Below are 26,622 nucleotides of genomic sequence, written 5' to 3'. Positions count from 1 at the left end.
TCAAAATCAATGGAATAAAATCCAATTGTCTTTGATTCCACTGGGCTTAAAGACAAGCTGATTTTTAAACCATCATTCCTCTTCAGTCCTCTGAAATAATAAATCATCCGGTCAAAAAAGCAGCTGACATACAGATTAAAAAAATGTACTTAATGGAAATTCCTTGGGCCAATTCAAGGGTAGCCAAGCTAAGGATTTCCATGGAATCCATTTACATTTTCTTGACTTAAATAATGTGTGCCTCATTGTACTGTATTTGCAGAATGCTGTATTAAAAGTCCACTTTTAGCTACAGTTCATTCCAGGAGCCTTGCCCCATTCACAACTGCTGCTGCATTTGTGAAATTGAGGAACTCCTGTACTCCAGACTGTAATGTTCTTGAAGTGAAAGAACATAGAACATACAACAGTACAGCACAGGAACAAGCCCTTTGGCCCACAATGTTGAGCCAAACCTGCTAAAAAGCAAATTCAGAAACCCCCCAAAACCAATCCCCCCATCTTCCTCATATGCATGTGCCTATCTAAATGTCTCTTAAAAGGCTCTACCCCCAAAACAGGCAGCAGATTCTAGGCATCTGCCACTTGCTGAGTAAAAGACTTCCCCCTCACATCCTTTTTGAACCTACTCTCTTTCACCTTCAATGGATTCCATGGAAATCCTTAGCTTGGCTACCCTTGAATTGGCCCAAGGAATTCCCATTAAGTACATTATTTTAATCTGTATGTCAGCTGCTTTTTTGACCGGATGATTTATTATTTCAGAGGACTGAAGAGGAATGATGGTTTAAAAATCAGCTTGTCTTTAAGCCCAGTGGAATCAAAGACAATTGGATTTTATTCCATTGATTCTGGGTGTCTACGACTGTATTTGACAACATGAAGTGGAGGTTGAATTTGTAAACCTGTTGGGAGCAAAGGATGCTAGGAGTGGTGAGCGTGGAGTGCTGCGGGAAGGGTGTGGGACAGATGGCAGAGAAGGAAGCCAAGGGTGGGGGCTGGCATGGGTGCAGACACACCCACCCCAAAACTCCAGGCAAGTTCACTTGATTCCAAACAATTGATTTATTGTTCATTACAGAATGTCTCTCTGGTGCTTCCTGTTCCCTCCCCTCTCCCTTCCCCTTTTCTAAACCACGATTCTCCTCTTCCTGCCCCCTTCCCACTCACAGTCCACAACAGAGACCCGTATCAGAATCAGGCTTATCATCATTCACCTGTCATGAAATTTGTTTTTTGCAGCAGCAGTGCGGTACAATATATAAAATTACAATAGCACTCTGCAAAGGTTTTAGGCATCCTAGCTATATATATATGTGCCTAAGACTTTTGCATTGTATTGTATTTCCCCTACAGTATTGTACTGATGTTTTCCCATCAGTATTGTATTGATGTTTCATTCTTCTAGTAAAAAAATTAAGTGTAATTATTTTACTCATATCAGGCACAGATGAAACAAAAGTCAGCTTACTTGAACAGCCAGTGGGTTAAATTTTACACCATGAGTTTTAACATGATTTAGGACACAATAGTCGCTTTACCAGATTACATGGTAGGGTAGCTGCTTCAGAGAGGAAGTTGGTACCATATGCTAGTATGGTGGGATAGTTTTAAGCTGCATCCAGTAGGTCTTCCCTAGTGGACCTCTGGGATATATGTTAAAGACTAACCAGTTACAATTTATAGCACAGTGTATGTACACATATAAGATTCCACATTGCACAAATGAGTAAACATATGTTTAAAAAGTATAGGTTAATTGTTTAATTATGCAAATAAAATGTACAGGTGTTTTCAATGTGCTTTTAAATGCAATCATTAAAAATAATTGAGACCAACTCAAAATAGAAGGTAAAGTGAACACAAATTAGAAGGAGTTGCGAGGAGGTGATTCAGGAAGATCTTCCTGAAAGTAGAGGAAGGTAGTTTAGCAATAGATTGAAAAGATTGATTAGGAACACAAGGAAACAATTACAGGTCCATGACAGAAAGGTCAGATCAGTTTAATTTCAAAGCCGTTTAAAAAGAGTTAGCTTGATGCACAGATTGGCCTCCTATACAATTAAATTTGATGATAACTAGAGAGCCTTTGTAGCCTAAAGCCTGATTAGTCAGGTAAAAATCTCTGTGGGGTTATATTGGTTGCCCTGTTGGTCGATACTGCTCAGATTAAAAATTCACGTGACCATTACTGAAATGTCTGAATGTTAAATATGTAAATCAACTACGTTCTGTAGAGATTTTTTTTCTCAAGCATGTTGCCTCTCAAAGTCGATTGTGACAAGTGGAACAGGAACTGAACAGGTAAGGCCAGTCAACAGGACTCTGGTGAAGCTGTGTAGGTTGTGTACAGTGGATACAATGGATTACAGAAACATTAATGACCCCCAACCAGACCATCAACTTTGGACGATGGAGACGGGAGGTCATCAATGGCCTATGCTCCGCTCAGCGCCAAGGGCCGAAGAAGAAGGAATGTAAATTAAAATACTGCGATGGTCATCAGCATCACTTCAACCAGTTCATGTCTGCAGAGGTAGAGAATGTAACGTCTGTCTTGACACTTGCTATGGTGAAATGTTTGACAGTAAGACAGAATAGCTTTGGAATTGTTTTGTTATGCAAAGTCCAAAACCTGATGAATAAGCAAAATCAGGTACATGGCATGCAGTTCCAGTGCCTTCTTTATATATGATGCCCTTACGCATGAAGCCAGACAGATATGTTCTGTGACATGAAGTACCACTCAATACACGTTTGCCTGTCACCCACCTAAATTTCTTCCATGAATGTTGTGGTAAACCATATATATGTTGTAACTGGGTTAACTGTCTGGACACGCCCCTCTGCTGACTGCCCCTGTGGCTCCTCCCACAGATTCCTGTATAATGGTGACTTCGCCTTGCCCCTCCCCCTCAGTCCAGGGGCAGACAATCAGCATGGAGGTTGTATTGTATAGCGAATAAAAGCCTTTCAGCATTTTACCCAACTTCAGTCTTTTGGAGTTATTGAAGGTGCTTCAATTGTATTCGCTGTAAATTTTAAAGCATGGAACATGATTTGAAACCTGACAAGTTAGACCACAATCTGCAAACACCTGAAGCTGGAAATGCTTTCGAACCCTGGCTGGCCTGCTTCGAAGCGTACCTAGAGGAGATTAAAGTGACCGACCCCGTAGCGAAGCGCAGAGTTCTACTCTCCAGGGTCAGTGCACGGGTCTATTCGCTGATCAGAGACCAGCCAAGCTACGACGGTGCGATGAGTGCCCTCAAAGGACAATACCTGCGGCCGATAAACAGTGTCTATGTTCAGCACTGCTTAGTGACTCGGCAACAACACCCCAGGGAATCAAGTGCTGAGTTCGTCCAGGCCCAACGGACACTTGCGCGAGCCTGCAATTGCCAGGAGCTGACGGCGGTGCAGCATGCAGAGCTCCTAGTGACAGACGCCTTCGTCTTGGGGACCAGGTCAGTGTATGTGCGCCAGCGGCTGTTGGAAAAAGCCAATCTTACCTTAAGTTCGGCGATCGAGCTGGCCGACACGCTGGAGGCTGTTCTGCATAACTCTGAGGCTCTCCAGGCATGCGATCCCCCGACGGCCTCGTGGGCGCCGCAGACCCCGCAACCCACTGGCGAAATCGACCTCGGCTGCCGCCAGTCATGAGTCTGCGAAGTGCTACTTCTGCGGACTCGAAGCACCCCCGGAAACGCTGCCCAGCTCAACAAGCTACCTGCTCCAGCTGCAGAAAGAAAGGCCACTTTGCCAAGGTCTGTAAGTCCAAACTGCAAGCGGGATTGAGCAGCGCCGCGTGCGAGACGTGGGGGTCGCCATCTTCCCTGCACGCTGCCACCACGTGCGAGACATGGGGGTCACCATCTTGCCTGCCGCCATCTCCCCTGCACGCCGCCACGTGCGAGACATGGGGGTCGCCATCTTGCCTGCCGCCATCTCCCCTGCACACCGCCACATGCGAGACATGGGGGTCACCATCTTGCCTGCCACCATCTTCCCTGCACGCCGCCACCAGGTGCGAGACATGGGGGTGGCCATCTTGGTCGGCACCCCTTCCCACCGCCTACGACCAACAGGTGCTCACGGGGAACCCCACCGCACCGGACCAAGACAGCGACTCAACCCTGGCCTCCGTGACCCTCGACCAAAGCGCTCCCCACCAGCTCGCAAGGTCAATGATGGACATCCTGGTGGAGGGGCGCAGGACAAGCTGCCTGTTTGACACAGGCAACACGGAGAGTTTCATCCACCCGGACATGGTGCAGCATTGCGGACTCGTGATACAGCCGGTAAGTCAGAGGGTCACCATGGCTTCTGGGTCGCATACAACAGACATCCGTGGGGGTTGTGTAGCGACGCTAGTGGTGCAGGGCACAGAATATCGAGACTTTACGTTACCGGTCATGCCTCAAATGTGTGCCCCTGTGCTATTGGGGCTCGACTTCCAAAGCCACCTGAAAAGCGTGACAATGGAGTATGATGGGCCCTTCCCACCAATTACTGTCGTAAATCCCCAGTTTTGTAGGGATACGTCACATACCCCGCTACTGACCACACACACACACACCGACCCGCACATCCCACCCAACACCATGCCAACAGCCACACCACTGACACCACTTGCAGCCTCTCCACCCTCAAGATCCCTCCCCCACCGCTGTTCACCATTCTGACCCCCGACTGTAAACCTGTGGCAACTAAAAGCAGGAGGTACAGCGCGGGGGACAGAGCCTTCATTAAGTCGGAGGTGCAGCGGCTGCTTAGGGAGGGGGTCATTGAGGCAAGCACAAGTCCTTGGAGGGTGCAGGTAGTCGTTGTTCGGAACGGGGAGAAGAATAGAATGGTCGTGGACTATAGCCAGACCATCAATAGGTTCACGCAGCTCGATGCGTACCCTCTACCCCGCATCGCGGATATGGTCAATCAGATAGCACAGTACAAGGTGTACTCGACCATAGACCTAAAATCTGCTTACCATTAGCTCCCCATCCGCCAGGAGGACCGCCCTTACACCACCTTCGAGGAGGACGGCAGGCTTTATCACTTCCTGCGCGTCCCCTTCGGTGTCACGAATGGTGTATCTGTCTTCCAGAGGGCAATGGACCGGATGGTGGACCAGTGCCAACTGAAGGCCACGTTCCCATATCTGGATAACATTACCATCTGCGGTCACGACAGGCAGGATCACGACAACAACGTCCAAAAATTTCTCCAAGCAGCCAAAGCTTTCAGCCTCACCTATAACAAGGACAATTGTGTATTCGGGACCACCCGACTTGCTATCCTTGGGTGTGTCATGGAGAATGGAATCATTGGCCCTGACCCTGACTGTATGCGCTCCCTGTTGGAACTCGCTCTTCCCAACACCCTCAGAGCCCTCAAAAGGTGCCTGGGCTTCTTTTCATATTATGCCCAATGGGTCTCTAACTACGCAGACAAGGCCCGCCCCCTGGTCAAGTCCATCACACTCCCCTTCTCTGCCGAGGCCCACGCGGCCTTCAACCGCATAAAAGGAGACATTGCCAAAGCAGCAATGCATGCGGTGGATGAGGCCATTCCCTTCCAAGTGGAGAGTGACGTCTTCAACTTTGCGCTGGCTGCTACTCTCAACCAGGCGGGAAGACCGGTGGCGTTCTTCTCCCGTACCCTTCAAGGCCCTGAAATTCGGCACTCTGCAGTGCAGAAAGAGGCCCAGGCCATAGTGGAAGCTATTAGGCACTGAAGGCACTATCTCGCCGGCAAAAGGTTCACCCTGCTAACTGACCAGCGCTCAGTCGCATTCATGTTTAATAACCAACAGCAGGGCAAAATCAAAAATGATAAAATTCTGAGGAGGAGAATCGAACTCTCCACCTACAATTATGACATCATGTACAGGCCTGGGAAGCTCAACGGGCCCTCTGATGCCCTATCCCGGGGAACGTGCACCAGTGCGCAGATCGACCAGCTATACGCCCTACATGTAGATCTTTGCCACCCGGGGGTCACCCGGCTTTTCCACTTCGTGAAAGCCCGGAACCTGCCTTACTCCCTTGAGGAGATCAGGACGATAACCAGGGACTGCCAAGTCTGCGCAGTGTGCAAACCGCACTTCTACTGACCCGAAAAGGCACAAGTCATCGAGGCCACCCGCCCCTTTGAGCAACTGAGTGTTGACTTTAAGGGCCCCCTTCCCTCCACCAACCACAATGTGTACTTTCTTAACGTTATCGACGAGTACTCGCGGTTCCCCTTCGCCATCCCCCGCCCTGACACCACTACCACATCAGTTATAAAAGCCCTGCGCAAGCTCTTCACTCTGTTCGGATACCCGTGCTATATCCACAGTGACAGAGGGTCCTCGTTTATGAGTGATGAGCTGCGCCAATATCTACTGGCTAGGGTATTGCAACTAGTAGGACCACGAGCTATAATCCCTGGGGGAATAAGCAGGTGGAGAAGGAGAATGGCACGGTGTGGAAAGCCACACTCTTAGCCCTCAGGTCAAAGGGACTGCCGGTCTCCCGCTGGCAGGAGGTCCTTCCCGAGGCACTCCACTCCATCCGCTCCCTGTTATGCACGGCCACCAATGCCACCCCTCATGAGCGGCTCTTTTCTTTTCCCAGAAAGTCGACCACTGGGACCACCCTACCAACTTGGCTGACGTCCCCGGGGCCAGTGCTGCTCCGGAAACATGCGAGGAGCAATAAATACTCCCCGATAGTCGAGAGGGTTCACTTACTTCATGCGAACCCCCAGTATGCCTATGTGGTTTTACCTGATGGGCGGGAGGACATGGTCTCCATCCACGACCTGGCGCCCGCAGGAGCACCGGGCCCCTACCCTGAACACTCTATGATGACGATTAACCCCATACCCACCGATATATATACCCACCAGACACTGCGCACTCCAAGCCCTACACAGACACCACACGACACTCCCATACCGGGCGCGACGCACACGCACGAGGGATTACCAATGCCTAACGTGCTGGCACCTCAAGTCAAGCCGGAGCCGGCACAACCGCCGTCGCCGATGCAATCACTACCGGTGCTATGTAGATCACAGCGATGGACTCGACCGCCTGATAGACTTGACCTGTAAATACACTTGTTTTAAATATTGTCAGTCACTTCACCCCATGGGACTCTTTTTAAAAAAAGGAGGGCTGAATGTGGTAAACCATATATATGTTGTAACTGGGTTAACTGTCTGGACACGGCCCTCTGCTGACTGCCCCTGTGGATCCTCCCATAGAATCCTGAATAAAGGTGTTTCGCCTTGCCCCTGCCCCTCAGTCCAGGGCAGACACTCAGTATGGAGGTTGTACTGTACAGCGAATAAAAGCCTTTCAGCATTTTACCCAACTTCAGTCTTTTGGAGTTGTTGAGGGTGCTTCAAATGTATAGTCCACTCACACATTGTAAACATGATTCAGTGTAATTTTTCTAAAACAAGGAAGCAGAATTTAACTCCTGAACTATAAGTCTATTTAAGACTCCTATCTTCACTCTTGCACCTGCATCCACTATCTGTATCCCTTCCCTCTCCCCAACCATTTGCAGAGCGGTGGGTGCACAGAAATGCTTCCACCAGTAGGTCCCTCACCAAGTTACTAAATGCAACCATTGTAATTATATTAATTACTGCCCATTATACCACTGGCATTTAGGGCAGCAATGAAGGTCCTCCATCTCTGGCGTGAGAAAGAATAAATTGTAGAGCTACATCGAATATAAGGAGAGGGGGGATGGTTTGATGGGATTGCTCTGCTGGGGATGGGGTGAAGTGCTTCCTTCAGTGACATTAAAAATAAGGCTGCTCAGTACCATCTTCAACTGGGCATTGACGCCCATAACTCAAGTATGAGTAAGAAGCAACCATCAGGACCATGTCTTCAGCTGCTTAGATTGTAGAATTACCTCCCAACAGCAACTTATGTTCATCTAGATTAGGGGTTCCTGACCTGGCGTCCATGGCATAAATAAGTTTAAAAACCCCTGATCTAGTGGCTTTAAAGTAATAAGCTCTTTTTAGCTTAATAACATCTTTCCAAAAGCAGGGTGACCACCGAATACTCTGCCTTTTAAATGTTGTATTGTACCTGCCTCGACCACTTCCTCTGGCAGTTTGTTCCATTTACCCATCACTCACTGTGTGAAGAAGTTGCCCCTCAGGTCCCCTTTAAGTTTTTCCTCTTCCACCTTAATTTTAGACTCACCGAATAAACCTAGTTTTAGACTCACCTAAAATGAAAAGGAATATTGTGTGCATTCTCCTTATCTATGTTCTTCATAATTTTATAACATCTATGACACTACTTCTGTGTCCCGTGCCCCAGGGAGTAAAGTCCTGTATACCCAACCTCTCCACAACTCAAGCCATCAAATCCCGGAAAACTTCCAGATTAATAATGCCTTTATTATTACAGAGTTAACCAAAACTGTGCACAATATAACAGGGTAATAACACTTTAGAGGTCTGGTGACTGCAGCTGTGGAATAAAAATTCGGATTTTTTTAAAAAAGTAGCCAAAAGTAGAGAACCACTAATCTGCTGGACTGTTGTCAAGATCAACTGTTCACTCATATCTTTCAGGAAAGGAAATCCAGCACACTTGCTTGATCTGGCCTGCCAGTAAAACCTATATCCAGATCCGTCAACCTGGTTGAACTTCATATGCTCAACGACGTGACCAAGCAAGCCAATCAGTTCAAGAACAATTAGTAACTGGCATAAATATTGGTCTTGTCACCTAGATCAAGAAAAATGGTTACGTTAACAGAAACCATAGTGACAGAAATATCAATGTTGGTAATCTCGATTGAAAGATAAATATTGGCCAGGAATAACTCCTGGAGGTAACTCCTCCTTGGCACCTAGTAGTGTCAAGAGAACCTTTTTTGTTTACCTGGGCAGCAGGATATCTGTTTGAAGCTTCATCCTCCAGTAAAGAAAGCAGTGATGAAATAAAATCAGGAATTCCTGGAAATACTTGGCAGCAGCTTTGGAGAGGACAATAGCTAGCGTTTCATGCCAAAAAGTCCTTCAGCAGAAGGGTTGAAGTGACACAATTTGCCTATTTGTCCTGAAAATTACTTTTATGCCAGCAATGAACTTACAGGAGCTGAGTTGCAATGTTGTGGTAAGAAGGACTGAGGCAAAGGCTGGAATGATGACATAGCTTTGCTTGACCCCACTCTGCAGTAGGACCGAATCTTTGGTACACCTGATGTTCTAAAGTGGAGCAAAAATACACAGCAACATACCAATTCCGAAGAAACATTATCCATTGGGAGAAAAAAAATGTGCCCTCATTCTGTCTTAAATGGATGAGCCTTATTTCCAACAGAGGTCTAGGTTGTCTCACAAGAAGAAATACCTTCCCCATCCATCTTGTCATGCCCTGCTTAGGTTTTATATACTTTAATCAAGTTCGTCTGTCAGTCTTTTAGATTCCTGCAGATACAAGCCTGGACTCATCATACAACTAATTCAGGTATTGGTCTAGTAATTCTGCTCTAAACCTTAACCAGAACCAGAGACCGATACTGTATGCAGTATTTCAGATGTAGTCTTCTGATGTTTTCAGCGTAATTACCTTAATCAATGCCAAGAAAATCCTCAATTACGAATCAGATACCGTAAATTAAATTTTACACGTGAGCACCTCATTGCTTCAGACTTCACTTATTTGTGGAGATTTAAAAGTAAATATATTTTCCTTGTAGATATTTTTTCTCTGTTTATTTCTCTGCATTAAATCTAATAATTATTTTAATCACTATACCCATTCAAAGTTAAAGTCAACATTGGGTTTTTTTGTCACATGCACAAGTGCAATGGAAAAACTTCCTTGCGGCAGCTTCATGGGCACATAGCATCACAAGAGAAGCATAAATACAAATTTTACAAGAAGTGGACCTGGATAATGGAATCGATGGCTTTGATGACAGGTTTGTGGATGATACAGAAAATAGGTGGAGGGGTAGGTAGTGTTAAGGAACCTCAGCATTACATCCTTGTGCAGCATTCTCTAAAGGTCAACTTATAGGCTGAATTGGTGATAAGGTAGGCATATGCAATGTTATAATTCATTTCTGGAGGACTAGAATATAAAAACAAGGATGTGATGCTGAGACTTTATAAGGCATTGGTCAGACCACATTTGGAGAATTGTGAGAAGTCTTGGGCCCCATACCTAAGGAAGGATGTGTTGATATTGGAGAGAGTCCAGAGCAGTCTCACAAGAATGAAAGGGCATCTTGGTGCTCTGAGCCTATACTCTCTAGAGCTATGAAGAATGAGAGGGATCTCTTTGAACCTTATTAAACATTGAAGTGCTTGGATAGTGTGCACATGAAGAGAATGCTTCTAAAAGTGGGAGAGTCTAGAACCAGAACACAAAGCCTCAGAGTTAAAGGATATCCCTTTAGAAAAAAAGGTAAGGAGATTTCTTTAGCAGAGAGTTGTGAATCTGTGGAATTAATTGTTACAGGTGGCCATGGAGAATAAGACATTCAGTATATTTAAAGGGGAGGTTGATGGGTTCTTGACTGGTAAGAATGTCAAAGGTGCTGGGGCGAAGGCCAGAGAATGGGGTTGAATGAGAAAATGAATCTGTCATAATTGAATGACAGAGCAGACTCACTGGGCTAAATGGCCTAATCCTTTGTCTTATGGTCTAAGAAAGTACAAACTTAGAGCAAAAAAAAAGTCAATTTCAGTGCAAATTGGTTATGGTGTTGCCAAAATGTAGTGATTAGCGTTTAGCCAAATGATCCAAGAACTGAATAGTTGAAGGGAAGTAAGTGTTCTTGAACCTGGTGGTGTCGGACTTCTGTACATCCTGCCCAGTTGCTGTGGCCTGGGTGATAAGACCTTTGCGAACAGATGTTCATTTCTTGATACGGCGCCTCCTGAAGATCCTGTCAATGGCGGAGAGGGATGTGCCCATGAAATCCACAACTCTACACAGCGCCTTATGCTACTGCAGATTCGAATTGTCATGCCAGACCATGAAGCAATTAGTCAGGAGACTTTCAACAGTACATCTGAAGAAGTTGATTAACGTGCTCACTGGCAAACTGATTCTCCTGAGCCTATTAAGAAAGTAAAGACGCTGGTGTGCCTTCCTTATGATTGCATCCATGTGCTGGCCCAGGACAGGTCACGCAATGTGTTAAGAATCCAGGAATTTAAAGCTGCTGTCTCTCTCCACCTCCAGTCCTCAAATGTAAGCTGATGCACGTTCACCTCCTTCCCCTTCCTGAAGTCACCCATCAGCTCTTCAGCTTTGCTGGCACTGAGCAAGAGGATGTTTTTGTGGAACCCACTCAGCAGGTGTCCTGTCTTGCTCTGGTCAGCTGACTCGCCACCACCTGTGATCCAACCAACAGTAGAGGCTTCATCCGTGAATTTGAAGGTGATACTGGAGCTGTGCTTAGCCACACAGTCAGGTGTGTACAGAGAGCAGAGCAGAGCGCTGAGCAGAGAGCCATAAGGTGCACCTGTGTTGGTGGTTAGTGAGGAGGAGACGTTGTTACCAATCCTCACTGAACTGAGATCTGTAGATAAGGGAGTTGAGTATTAAGTTACAGAGTGAGATACAGATGCCCAGGTCTTCAAGCTTAATTAATTATTACAGAAAATAGAACAGTACAGCCCAGTGCAGGACCTGCAGCCCATAATGTTGTGTTGTCCCGTACAATCCAATTCCATGATCAATCGAACCCTTCCTTTGATCTTATTTTTATTTGTTTATTTAGAGGCATGGCGCAGAACAGGCTCTTCTGGCCCAATGAGCCATGTTGCCCAGCAACCCACCTATATAACGCTAGCCTAATCGCAGGACAATTTACAATGACCAATTAACCTACTACGGAAAGAAACCGGAGCACTCAGAGGAAGCATGTGTAGTCACAGGGAGAATGTACAAACTCATTGCATGAATTGAACTTCAACCTCCGATACATTGAGCTGTAATAGTGTCCTGCTAATGCTAACTTCACACTAAATAACCCTCTTTTTAACATCTATGTTCTTATCTAAGTACCCCTATTGTATCAGACTTTGCCACCACATCCCCCCCCCACCCAAGAGTGCATGCCACTCCCTATGTAAAAATCTTCTTCTGACATCGCCCCTAAATTTTCCTTCACTCGCCTTAAATGCCTTAAAAGGATATCCTCTGGTATTGGCCATTGCCAACCTCGGAAAAAGGCACTGGCTATCCACTCTATCTCATAATCTTATATACCTCCCCCAAGACGCTTCTCATCCTCTTTCGCTTCAAAGAGGAAAACCCTAGCTTGCTCAACATTTCCACATAAGATGTGTCCTCTAATTAAGGCAGTATCCTGGTAAGTTTCTTCTGCACCCTCTCTAAAGCTTCCACATCCTTCCCACATGACACAGCCAGAACTGAACATGTTTCATGAGATGTGATCTAACCAGAGTTTTATAGAACCACTACACTAACTTATGACTTTTGAAAGCAATCTCCTAACTACTAATGGCCAATACACTATGAACCTTCTACACCACCCTATCAACCTGCGTGGCAGCTCAGAGAGATCTATGGTCTTGGACCCCAAGATCCCTCCTAAGAGTCCTGCCGTTACCCTTATTTATGTGTTAGTGGCAGGATGATTAGCAGCGCTGATCTACCTTCAAGTTTGATCTTCCAAAGTATATTATTTCACACCTTTCTGGATTTAACTCCCTCCACCACTTCCTAGCCCAGCACTACATCAAGTCTATGTAACTTATGAGAACCTTCTACATCAATTTCCATGTCAACTGTAAACTTACTAACCCACCCTTCCACTTCCTCATCCAGGTCATTTATAAAAGTCACAAGGAGCAAGGATCCCAGAGCAATTCCCTGTGGAGCACCACTGGTCACTAACCTCCATGCAGAATACACTCCATCTATGACTACCCCGTACCTTCTGTAGGGAAGCCAATTCTGAATCCACGCAGCCGAGCTTTCAGATGGGCCCAACATGGAGAAAATTGTCAAATGCCTCACTGAAACCCCTATGCACTCTTTCTATCAATCTATCTTCATCAAAGCTGACTGGAAAGTGACACTAGCAGGAAGGACAGCAGAGCAGCAATGGCTGGAGTTTCTGCGAAAAATGAGGGAAGTGCAAGACAGATATATTCCAAATAAGAAGAAATTTTTGAATGGAAGAAGGATATTACTATGGCTGACAAGTGAAGTCAGAGCCAAAGCAAAAGCAAAAGAGAGGGCATACAAGGAAGCCAAAACTAGTGGGAAGATAGTGGATTGGGAAGCTTTTAAAACATTGCAGAAAGGAGCTAAGAAGGTCATTATGAAAGGAAGCTGGTGACTAATATCAAAGAAGATACCAGAAGTTTTTTTAAGTATATAAAGGGTAAAAGAGAGTTGTGGATAGATATAGGACCAATAGAAAATGACACTGGAGATATTGTAATGAGAGACACAGAGATGGCAGAGGAACTGAATTTTGCATCAGTCTCCACAGTGAAAGACATCTGTAGTATACCGATGTCAGGGAAGTGAAGTATGTGCAGTGAAAATTACAATTGAGAAGGTGCTCAGGAAGCTTAATGGTCTGAGGGTGGATAAATCTCCCAGACCTGATAGAGTACACCCTTGGGTTCTGAAGAATGTCTGGCAGCTCTTGGGCTGTATTCCTTGGAGTTCAGGAGATTGAGGGGTGATCTCATAGAAACATTCTGATTGTTAAAAGGCTTGAACAGATTAGATATGGCAAAGTTATTTCCCATGATAGGGGAGTCTAGGACAAGAGTGCATGACTTCAGGATTGAAGGATGTCCATTTAGAAGAGATGCGGAGAAATTACTTTAGTCAGAGGGTGGTAAACCTGTGGAATTTGTTGCCACGAGCGGCTGTGGAGGCCAAGTCATTGGGTGTATTTAAGGCAGAGATAGATAGGTTCTTGATTAGCCAGGGCACCAAAGGGTATGGGCAGAAGGCAGGGGGGTGGGGATGACCGGAGAAATTGGATCAGCCCATGACTGAATGGCGGAGCAGCCTCGATGGGCTGAATGGCCTACTTCCACTCCTATATTTTATGGTCTTACAATATGTTTTGTCGTCTCCTCAAAAAATTCAGTCAGGCTCACGGGGCATGACCCGTCCCTCACAAAGCCATGCTAACTATCCCTAATAAGATTATGCTTCTCCAAATGCTTATAAATCTTCCCACTAAGAACCTTCTCCATTAGTTTATCCAGCACTAGTTTCAAATCCCCAGGATTATTCCTAGTACCTTTCCTGAAAAATGGAACAAAATCTACCATCCTCCGGTCCTCTAATACTACTGCATAGATTGCTGTCAATGCCCAGCAATCTTTTTCTTTGTTTCCAATGGTAACCTGGGGTATATCCCACCTGGTCCTAGGGATTAATCTGTCCTATTTTTCAATAAGCTCCAATGCTGCTTTTTTCTTAACCTCAACAGCACATTATCTTATACTACGCTGACCTCACATTCGTCAAAGTCCCTCTTCCTGGTCAACGCTGGAGCAAAATATTCATTAAGGACCTCCCCTATCTCCTCTGTCTCCAGGCACATTTCCCACCTTATCCCTGAGGTCTTACCCTTGCTCTAAACATCCTCCTGTTCCTCACGTAGTACATGTGCAACACCTTGTGGTCCTCATTAATCTCGCCAAGGCCATTCCATCTCTCCTAAATCCATTCTTAAGTTCCTTCTTGGCAATCTTATAACTCTAAAAAGCTTGGTCTCATGTTTGCTTCTTAAGCCTTAAGTATGCTTTCCTTCTTACTCTTGCCTAAGTGTTTCACTTCTCTTATCAGCCATGGTACCTTCACCCTACCATCCTTTTCCTGCCATGGTACGATAAACCTATTCAGAAACCCATGCAATTACAAGTTATTATTAATAACATAATTTTAAAATATAATAATGATTTACACAGTACTGGGCAAAAGTCTCAGGCACATATATATAGCTAGGGTGCCTAAGACTTCTGCACAGTACTGTATTTGTCATCGTGGAGCAGAGAGCGAGTTTGTAAATCTGGCAGGAGCAAAAGATGTTGGGAATGGTGAGGGTGGAGTGCGGTGGCAGGGGGTGTGGGACAGGTGGCAGAGACACAGTGCCAAGGACGGGGGGTGATGCGGGTGCCACATAAGGTCATTTGATTCCAAACTATTGGTTTATTGATCATTACAAAATGTCCCTCTGGTGCTTCCTGCTCCCTCCCCTCTCCCTTTCCCTTTTCCCAACCACTATTCCCCTGTCCCTGCCCCCTTCCCAATCCACAATAGAGACTCAGGTTTATGTCACTCATATATGTCATGAAATTTGCTTTCTTTGTGGCATCAGTACACTGCAATACATAAAATTACTACAGTACTGTCCAAAAGTCTTCGGCGCCCTAGCTGTGTATGTCTGCCTCACACTTTAGCACAGTACTGTATTTCCTGGTCTAGATCCTCGTCCAGAATATAAGATAGTCATTAATAATACTACAATCAAATTATTATGGAGAACAAAAACATTCAACAATCATCCCAAAGCATGCAATGTGAGGGTGATGTTTGTTTTGAGCTCCCTAACTTATAACAAGCTTGGGTGTAAGCTTTCAAACAGTACTTTAGAAAAATTACCAGATTGGAAGTTGGTCAAGAAAGTTAGATTACTTAGAGGAATTAGGGATAATATACTGACAAGCATAAAGAGTTGGGTACCAGGCAGAGAGCAAAGACTGGGAATAAACTGAGTTTTCTCAGGCTGGCAGACTGTCACTAGCGGGTTATCACTGGACTCAATTCTTGGGCTCCAGCTATTCACAATCAGTGCCATTGAGTTGGTTGAGGGATCCCAATCTCATATCTCCAAGTTTGCAGAAAATGCAAAACAACGTGGGAATGTGGCTGCAGAAACAGATGTAAAGGAGCTTCTCGGGAACATGGACCAGCTGAGTAAGAAGGTGACAGTATGGCAGCTGGAATGTAATGTGGGAAAAATGGTCAGTTGTCTATGTTGGTACATGTAATAGAAAAGCAGAGTGTTTGTTCAATAGTCAGGGATTGGGACATGATGTTCAAGTGTACTTTGGTGCGTATGTACACAATTCACTTAAGGTCAACATGCAGATGTAGCAGATGATTAGGAAGGCAAATGATATGTTACCTTTTAAACCGAGAAGATTTTATGGCAGGAATATAAAAAAAAAGTTTTATTGCAATCATGCAAGTCCTTAGTAAGACTGCACCTGAAGTATTTTATACAGTTTTGGTATCCTTGACACCAAAGACAAACAGTCTGAATAAATGGGTCTTTTTTCAAAGATGTAATTAGTAGGGTGCCCAAGTATCAGTTCTTGTCCTTCAAATGTTTACTATTTATTTTAGTGACCTGGCAAAGGGGGCAGAGTTTATAATATCCAAGTTTGCTGATAAAAGGAATATAGGTGGTATTGCAAGCTGTGTTGTGGATATTTAGGACTCTGCTGATGGATGTAAATAGAACATGGAATACGTAGATAATACCGCACAGGAACCAGCCCTTTGGCACACAATGTCATGCTGAACTAATTAAATTATTAATCAAATTCCTCACTAAACTCATTTTTTTTTTGCCTACACACTGTCCATATCCTTCCATTTCCTGTACAGTCATGTGCCTATCTCAGAGCTTCTCGACGGCCCTTATTGTATTTGCCTCACCACCACCACCACCCAGCTCATTCCAGGCGTTCACCACTCTCTGTTAAAACAACCTTGCTCTGCACCCCTCCTTTGAGCTTAACTCCTCTCATCTTGGAGGCATATCCTCTGGTATTGGATCTATCAACCCTGGGGAAAAGATGCTGCCTATCCACTCTATCTGTGCCTCTCATAATCTTACAAACCTCGATCCGATCTCACCTCAGCCTCTGCCACTCCAGAGAAAACAACCCAAGCCGGTCCAAACTCTCCGTCTGGTACAGGCCCCCTCGTCAAGCTGCATCCTGGTGAACCTCTCCTGCACCCTTTCCAAGGGTTTCTCATACTGCCCTTAATGGGGCAACCCCCCAGAACTGAATGCAATACTCCAGAGTATTATAAAGCTGCAACATGACTTTCCTGAACTCCTCAGTTCAATTCCTGGACTAATAAAGGTTAACATGCTATATGCCTTCTTAATAGTAAGTAAGTAAGTAAAGTTTATTTATAAAACACATTAAAGAACAACTCATGTTGACCAAAGTGCTGTACAATTCATAACAGGTAGCTAAAATCACAAATGTAAGAAGCACAGATATAAACAACAAGGCACACAGCTTATAGGCACAAAATAAACAACACATGAGCCTAGGCACAAGCCAAAAATCAGCCACATCAAGAAGATTCAAATGCTAGTGAATAAAGCTAAGTTTTTAGAGCCCAGACTTAAAAGAGTCAATGGAGGGGGTAGATCTGATAGGGAGGGGAACGCTGTTCCACAGTCTAGGGGCTACAACAACAAAGGCGCGGTCACCCCTGAACTTAAATTTAGATCGCGGGACAGCCAGGAGCCCCAAGTCAGCTGACCTGAGGGACCTGGAAGTAGAATAAAGGGTTAGAAGGTCTGTGATATAGGAGGCGGCCAGCCCATTTAGGGCTTTAAAAACAAACAGGAGAAACTTAAAATCAATTCTAAACCATACTGGTAGCCAATGGAGATAACCACCCTATAAACCCGTGTTTCACTTTCAGGGAACTATGAACTTGGATCTCAGGATCCCTCTGGACATTAGCACTGTTAAGGATCTTGTCATTAACAGTGTACTGTCTCCTCACATTTGATTTCCCAAAGTGCAACACTTAACATTTGGCCAGCTTTAACTCCACCTGTCATTTCTCTGTCCAGATTTGCTATATTCTTTGCCAGTCTCCCACACTACCCACAACACCACCAATCTTTGTCTCATTTGCCAACTCACCCATCTATGCTGTCATCCAGACCATCTATATGTAACCCTCACACCGTAGGCTCATAATGAGTTAGCTATTACTGTGACATAATGCATGGGAATATTGATGAAAGGGCCATTCCAATACATAAATGGGTCAAGGATAGATATAATTTGGGTAAACACAAAATGCAAATGTTTGTATGTTTCTTCTAAGGGAAAATAAGACCTTTACCTGTATGAGTACTGACACACCATGCAAATTTACTCAACCAACACACACAAAATGCTGGTGGAACGCAGCAGGTCAGGCAGCATCTATGGAAAGGAGTAAACAGTCAAAGTTTAGGGCCGGGACCCTTCTTCAGGGACTCGGACCGAAAGTTGACTGTTTATTCTTTTCCATAGATGCTGCCTGACATGCTGCGTTCCTCCAGCATTTTGTGGTGTGTTGCCTTGGATTTCCAGCATCTGCAGATTTTATCATGTTCATGCAAAGTTACAGTCCGCCAGCAAGCAATAATTCAGCTCACACCAGTATAAACTTAGATTGAAATTGTATTGACAAAATATGTTAAACTATAACAACCAAAGCAAAGAAGAGGGCCCATTATATATGTATATTTTGAGAAAATCTGCAGAAAATAAAATGCCCAACAGCATAACTGTATTAATAAAATAAATAATTGTCTTAAATCAGGGTATTACACACACACCCCACTTGTCACAGACCTCCAACCAGAATAACTCCCAATGACCAGATAGATTTGAGTAAGTGAATCTAAATGTGGTAAATGGAGGTTAATGCAAGAAAGTATGAGTTCACCCACTTTGGTAGGATGAATCAAAAGGCAGACAATTATGTAAACTATGAAAGGTTACAGGTGAGTGGAGTGTAGTGGGAGCTGGACATTCTTCTGCATAATTTGCAAAAGGTTTGCATACATGTGTAGCAAGTAGGGTAGAGCGCAGCATTTATGGATGACACAAAATTAGCAGGTGTCGTTGATAGTGGAGAAGATTGTCAGGGGAACTTGATCAGTTAGGGAAGAGGGCTGAGGATTGACAAATGGATTTAAATACAAATAAGTGTCAGATGACTAACTGGCCGGTAGTGTTGTGGCACCAACACCAGCCACTTCGAGGCAAGCGATTCCGGGTTCGAATCCAAACGGTTCTTTGCACGCTTGGGTTGAGCGTCGAGCTCGTAAAAAGGACAAAATGTAAAGAAATGGCAAGGTTGTTGCCCGATGCGCCACAAGGCACGGAGAGAAATAACTAAGGAAGTGTGAGATGATACAGTTTGTAAAGCAAACCACATAGGACTTGTGGCACAGATGCTAGGACATAGGGAGTGTAACGGAACAAGTGCATAGCTCGTTGAAAGTGGCATCACAGGTGGTCAGGGTGGTGAAAAAAGCAGTCAGGGCAGTGAGTACAGGGGCTGGGACATGATGTTGTCATTGTACAGGTCATTGGTGAGACAGCACGTGGATCACTTTGTACAATTTTGCTCATCCTGTTATAAGAAAGACATAGTTAGACTGGAAAAGAGCGAAGAAAATGGTGGCTTGGTGGTAGAGCAGCTGTCTCCTGGTGCCAGAGACCCAAGTTCAATACTGACCTTAGGTGTTGTTGTGGAGAATGCACATTCTCCCAGTGTATCTCTTGAGGGTGCTTGGGGTTCATCCCATATGTAGTACATGGATTATGGGTTAACTGGCCCATGTAAAAATGTCCTTGGTATATAGGCAAGTAGTAGAAATTTAGGGAGAGCTTAAGGCAATGTGGGAGAATAATAAATGGGGTTATTGTACAAACTGATCTTGATCCCAGTAGTGCAGAGGGACAGGAGTTCTGGTGCAAGGCTCGGAGAAGGTTAATTCACAGGTTGAGTCTGTGGTAAAGAAGGCAAATGCAATATTGGCTTTTATTTCAAGGAGAATAGAATATAAAAACATGGAAATAATGCTGAAACTTAATAACAGGGGGCACTTGGAGTATTGTCAACAGTTTTGGGCCCCTTATCTCAGAAAGGATGTGTTGTCATTGGAGAGAGTCCAGAGGAGGTTCACGAGGATAATTCTGGGAATGAAGTGAGGGAGCATTTGGCAGATCTGGACCTGTACTCACTGGAATTTAGAAGAATGCATGGGGATCTAATTGAAACCCACCGAATGTTGAAAGGACTAGATAGGATGGATGTGGAGAGGGTGTTTCCTATGGTGTAGGTATCCGGAACTAAAGGGCACAGCCTCAAAATTGAGGGGCAACCTTTTAGAAAAGAATTTTTTTAGCCACAGAGTGGCGAATCTGTGGAATGCTCTGCCCAGACTGCGGTAGAGGCTAAGTCCTTGGGGTATATATTCAAAGCTGAAGTTGATAGATTCCTGATTCCAAGGAATATGTGAGAGGCAGGTGTATGGGGTTGAATGGGATCTGGGATCAGCCATGATGGAATAATGGAGTGGACTTGAAGGGCTGAATGGCCTAATTCTGCTCCTACATCTTATGGCCTTAGTGGGAGTTTTCAAGCCTTTGTATCTTCTGCCAAATGCAAGGTGGGAGAAGTGAGAGTGGTAGGAATGGGAAAGGGTCTTTGATTACATTAGCTGTTTTCCCCACGCAGCAAGAGGTGTATACAGAGTAGATGGAGGGGAGACTGGTGTTCATAACGCAATGTAATTTCAGGTAGCCTTGAGCAAAGCAGTTCTCTACCAAGCTGTGATGCATCTGGATAGAACCAAATTTCCTTAGCTTTTAAGGAATTAGAAGTACTGGTGTGCTTTCTTAGCCAAAAGCCTGTGACTCTAACACACCCATTTTTTTTTGTCCTCATTGAGGGATCAGAAGTGGAAAGGGTGAGCAGTTTGCAACCTTTGCTGTAACGTCTCTGAGAATATATCCCGGGCCCAACATATCGATGCAATTACAAAGAAGGCATGTCAGCAGCTACATTTCATTAGGAGTTTGAGGAGAATTGGTTTGTCACCAAAGACACTCACAAGTTTCTACAGATGTGGCGTGGAGAGCATTCTAACTGGCTGCATCACCGACCGGTTTGGAGGAGCCGCCGCACAGAATCGGGAAAAGCTGCAGCAGGTGGGTAAACTCCATCAGCTCCATCATGGAGGCTTTAGCTTCCCTAGCATTCAGGACACCTTCAGAAGGTCATGCCACAAAAAAAAGCGACAGCCACCATTAAGGACCCTATGCCCTCTTCTCATTGCTACCATCAGGGAGGAAGTACAGGAGCTTGAAAACTCAACGTGTCAGGAACAGCTTCTTCCCCTCTGCCTTCAGATTTCTGAATAGTCATGAACACTTCCGCAATATTTTTGCTCTACTTATTAAATTTAATTTAAAAAATATATATTCTTCTTATTGTAATTTATAGTTTTCATTATTAAGTATTGCAATGTACTGCTGCCAATAAACAACACATTTGACGACATATGCTAATGATATTAAACCTGATTCTGCTTCGCACCTGTGGCAGATTCTGTGGATCCTGTATTGGACTCTCAGAGCCCATGGGGCTGGATGGGAAGCAGGTCGTCCCCTACTCCCCAAGGGATTGCCTGAGCAGCCCTGTTCTACCCAGCCTCACACAATGCAGATCAACGCATCCCACAAGCGGCACCGCCAATCAGCCTGTCAATCACTTGACCCTCCCCTCTGGACGCGCTGCCTGGGAACAAGCCAATCAACGCGGGCGGAACGAAAGGCTCATATACGCGGAAGTCAGCCAATCATTCAGAGGCAGGGGCAGAAGAAAGGCGGGGTCAAAGCCGATTGACGACGCCTCCCGGTCCAGTATCGGCGGTGGCCAACCAGCTGGCGGAGGCGGCAAGGGGGCCAGCCAATGAGCGGAGGGTGGAAGGCGGGCCTTCCGCTGGCCCCTCCGCTTCATACGGCGGTGCACGAGGGAGTGATGCTGCAGTGCAGCTGCGGCGGGCGGAGGCTGGCGGGACCGTGAGGAGCAGCGGCAGTAGCAGCGCCGAGTCCGCGCACACCCACCTCACCACCGCCTTCCCTCTAACCACACCTCTCTCTTCCACCAACCCACTCCAGAAAAAAAACACACACACACACTCGGCGCCCGGCGTCATGTGTGAGCGGCAGCGGGGCCGCAGGCGCAGGGACCCCGAGACATGGACACGCGCGTTGCCCAGGCCCGCAGCCGCTCCGTCCTGCTGCTCACTCGCGGCCAGTAGCACGTCCGCCTCGGCCTGACAGCTCCCTAGCAACCGCCAGCAGGCTCTGCTCGCGTTTGAAACTCTCTAATTTCGAAGGCTGCGTTAATACATTAATTTCCTTTAAGCGAGCACGGCTGCAAGGGTCGGGTCAGTATGTTGGCAGTGAGGATTGTCACCGCCGATTACTACATGTCCAGTCCGCTCCCCGGTCTGGATGTTTGCTACTCTGAGTTCAGGCAGGCTGAGGTGACCAGAGTGCCAGTGGTTCGTATCTTCGGGCCAACACCTGCAGGTAGGTGGTCTTATGGCAACTGTTGTGAAATGTTAACACTGCAGTGGTTTTACCCCGCTGGGGCTGTAAGTGGGCTCGGTTAGAGCGCTTGCCATTTTGTAAAGCCCTCACTGTAAAACACAGGCAGCCATGAAGCAATAGGTTTGTGTGCAGTACATTTAGTGCGTGCATAAAATTAATACACATGTTCAATATGCGACTGGGCATCAGTGGCTGTGTGCACCCCTGGATTTCTTTTGATGTCGAGGGAGATTTGATACTGTCAGCCAGACTGCTCTCAGATTTGACTTCTGTATCAAATCTAATGGCTCAGCAGGGATAAAATCGTCTATTTTTTAAAAAAAAATCTCTCGGGGAAGGTGGGAATTGTGTAGATCTTTTATTAATTGTAAAGAAAAATCTCTTTCTCCCTGATCAGCGTTGTTATAATTATCAGGCAGATCCATCCGTGTTCAGTTAGCAACCTTGGGGGGAACAGAACTAGCTGTAGTGTAATTCACATAGTAACTGAACCTCGTGTGGTAATAAATTCCAGGGAGCCATGCTCTCTCTAATGCACCAAAAAGGGACCAATTGAGGTGTAGTTTTGTTCACGTATTTCCAGCACCTTTCATGTTTAATTAGCTTTTATTTGCCGACCGTAATGTGACTTCAATTGCCATGTTTACTCGATGGCTCCAGACATATATTTTTACCAGTCATAGCCTGGCTGCAGTTAAAAATGCAACTGTTCTTCGGTTGTAGATGGTACTGATACTGTTGAAGTTGTTGGTGCAGTTCTGTTTTCCTTGTTGATCCTCATGGGTGATCTTTACATGCAAAGAATGGATGATGGAATAACTTTCTGAAAACAACTGAAAATTAGCATTTTTGCTTTCAACAATGTGCATTAGAATTAGTGTTGATTGTAAAACATTTTAGTCCATATTTAATATCTTTAATTTGGAGACATTAGGCATGGTTTTCTCAAGCATTGCATATTATTCAGAGACTGGTTATATGGAATTGCTGCATATTTTTGCATCAAATTTGAGTATGGATGTTTTTAAGTCTGACTTTAGTAACTCAGAAGTTAATCGCTTTTGTGGAATTACAATACTTGGGATTAATCATTTTGAATAATATGTTGAATCAGTTTTGGGGACTTGCTCAAGCAAACAATGTTACGTTGATTTTCAAAGTGCATCTGGGATAAGATGCAGCCACTACTGAATTTGGTGCTTGCTTAATCTTTTAAAACTTCTCAATTTGTGTAGTTGGTTGGAAGTCACATGGGTGTATATTTTGAATTGCCAGCTGGTGTGAGGTTTAATGATGCCAAGAAGTGAGTGTGGCTGAAAGCTTAAATTTGTTTAAAATTCCTTTCTTAGGTAATAAATGTATGCACGTTCATTTTCCTCCTTCCACCTCCCCCTCCCCAATTTTTAAAAAGCATATTGCCTATATATAGATTTGCAGCTAAAGCAATCTTTCTGTGTGGACACTTGCAGGGCTAGTAAACCAGATTAAGGGGTATCTCTTTCAAGCTAGGTCATCTTGTCACTGTATGCAATGCTCATGGTCATTACACAAACTCAGCAGGTCAAGCTGAATCTATGGAAAAGAGTAAACAGTGGGTGTTTACTCACTGAGACCCAGTTAACTTGGCAACCTGACTGCTGATGTGTCCATTGTTTTGGGAACGTGGACTTCTGGCACAATGCTAGTGTCTTCCACAGTGAAAACTGATGCAAAGTACTTGCTCATCTGTTATTTCTTTATCCCTCATTACTACCTCACCAGTATCATTTTCCAGTGGTCCAATATCAACTCTCACCTCCCTTTTGCTCTTTATATGACTGAAAAAGTTTTTAATATCCTGCTTTGTATTATTGGCTAGTTTGCCCTCGTATTTTATCTTTTCCCTTATGGCTTTGTTAGTTGCCCTTTTGGATTTTAAAAACTTCCCACTCACTTTTGCTACCTTATGCTTTTATGCACTCCTTGACTTGTCAGCCGTGGCTGCCTACCTCGACTACTTGGGAACTACTTCCTCTGTGGAACATGTCTGTCATGCGCCTTGTGAGCTATTACCAGAAACTTCAACCATCTCTCCTCTGCCGTCATCCCTGCCAGTATCCCTCTCCAATCCACCTGGGCAAGCTCTTCACTCACACCTCTGTAGTTCCCTTTATTCCATTGTGATACTGACACATGTGACTTATGCTTCCCCCTCTCAAATTGCAGTATGAATTCACCATATTATGATTGCTGTCTCCTAAGGGTTCCTTTAACTGAAGCTCCCTAATAAAATCTGGGTTATTACACAACACCCAATCGAAGATGACCTCTCCCCGAGTAGGTTCAAGCACAAGCTGCACTTAAAAAGCCATCTCATAGGCATTCAACTAACTCCCTCTGCAATCTGACACTAACCTGATTTTTTCCAATCCCCTTGCATATTGAAGTTCCCCCACTACAATTATGACATTACTCTTATACATGCTTTTTCCAGCTCCCTTTGCAGTCTCAACCCCACATGTTGGCTACTATTTGGAGGCCTACATATGATTCTCATAACAGGTTTTTTTATCCTTGAAGTTTTTTAGCTCTGCCCACGAAGATTCAACATTCTCTGACCCCGTGTTACCTCTTTCCAAAGATGTAATTCCATCTCTTACCAACAGAGCCATACCACCACCTATGCCTTCCTGACTGTCCTTTTGATACGAAGTATATCCTTTGATATTAAACTCCTAACTATGGCCTTCTTTCAGCCACGACTTAGTGATGCCCACAACATCATATTGTCCAATCTCTACTTGCGCTGAGTTCATCCACCTTATTCTGAATACTACGTGCACTTAAATACATCCCCTTAAGTCCTACATTCTTTGCCCTTTTGAATTTTTCCTGTTGTCCACAGTCTGCACTCTGGGTGTGACCACTACTTCAGAAGTCTCGTCTATAATATCTTCAGCCTCCCAGAGTACATTCATCTCCAGCTCCATCTCCATGACCCAGTCGGTCAAGCGCTAAAGTCGGGTGCATTTCCTGCAGATCTGGGAACACAAGTCCGTAATTTGTTGAAAGTGGCGTCACAGATAGATCGGGTCGTAAAGAAAGCTTTTGGCACATTGGCCTTCAACATAACATCCCATCTCCTGTACTCATATATTGATTTATAAAGTTGTATAAAATGTTGCTGAAGCCAAATTTGGAGTATTGTGTGCAGTTTTGGGCACCTACCTACAGGAAGGATGTAAACAAAGTTGAAAGTACAGAGAAAATTCACAAGAATATTGCTGGGTCTGGAGGGCCTGAGTTATAAGGAAAGATTGAATAGGTGAGGACTTTATTCTTTAGTACATAGAAGATTGAGAGGAGATTTGAGAGGTGTGAAAATTTAAGGGGTATAGATATGGTAAATACAAGCAGGCTTTTTCCACTGGGGTTTGGTTAAGGGTGAAAGATGGGAAGTTTAAGGGGAACATGAGGGGGAAAGTTATTCACTAAGAGGGTCATGAGTGTGGAATGAGCTGATGCACAAGTGGTGCATGTGAGCTCAGTTTCAATGTTTAGGAGAAATTTGGATAGAGGGGATGTGGTGGGCCCATGGTACTGGTGCAGTTCGATGGGAATGGGCAGTGGAAATAGTTTTGGCATGGCCTAGGTGGGCTGAAGGGGCCTGACTCAGTCTTTGAGATATAGTCGTCAGGTTATCCTGAATTGCCACATCTGCCAGGAGCAGCATTCCATCCTGACTACTCTACTTTTTATATTTTTTTTAAAAAAAAGCACTTGCCTCTTATCTGAGCTCCACCTGTTCACGTTGAAACCTGTTGAGCCAAAGCCTTCCCACTATCACTGGCGCACTCTGACATTGGCCACTTTGCTTGACCCTACCATCCTTTCATTTGCAGCTGAGTTTAGACTTCTGATTCCAAAGCTTGCTGCGCCTCTGCAGCCAAAAAAGACCGGCTTTACCCAAATCTGCTTCTTTTGTCTTCCGACTTCCTTACAGTGATTGGGCAGCACTTAAAAAATCAGTTGGCCCAACACAATGGAGCTGTGATCATATATGCAGCCCGTTGGACCACATCATGTTCATACCTCCATTTTTGTCTTCCATCCCTCCCTATCTGAAAACATTATACCTGAAACTAAGCATCAGGTATCAATTACTTCAATAAGCTGCACTTGGTTACTGAAATTGACTGCTGTTGATTAGCAATT

General features: G+C 44.9%; 1 protein-coding gene across 3 annotated transcripts in view; it reads left to right on the top strand.

Moving 5' to 3' along the window:
- The first annotated feature begins 21,847 nt into the window (after positions 1–21,847).
- The window catches only part of rev3l (REV3 like, DNA directed polymerase zeta catalytic subunit), a 219,401-nt gene continuing 214,626 nt past the window's right edge, over positions 21,848–26,622 (top strand). For all 3 annotated transcript variants that reach the window (XM_072246606.1, XM_072246620.1, XM_072246613.1), the window contains exon 1: positions 21,848–22,407. In XM_072246606.1, coding sequence (XP_072102707.1) covers positions 22,269–22,407 — 139 coding nt within the window. In that variant the 5' untranslated portion in view covers positions 21,848–22,268. The remainder of the gene's footprint in view (positions 22,408–26,622) is intronic.

Source organism: Mobula birostris, chromosome 2 (genome assembly GCF_030028105.1).
Source record: "Mobula birostris isolate sMobBir1 chromosome 2, sMobBir1.hap1, whole genome shotgun sequence".
NCBI classification, from domain to species: Eukaryota; Metazoa; Chordata; class Chondrichthyes; order Myliobatiformes; family Myliobatidae; genus Mobula; species Mobula birostris.
This window is presented reverse-complemented; position numbering and strand designations above follow the sequence as displayed.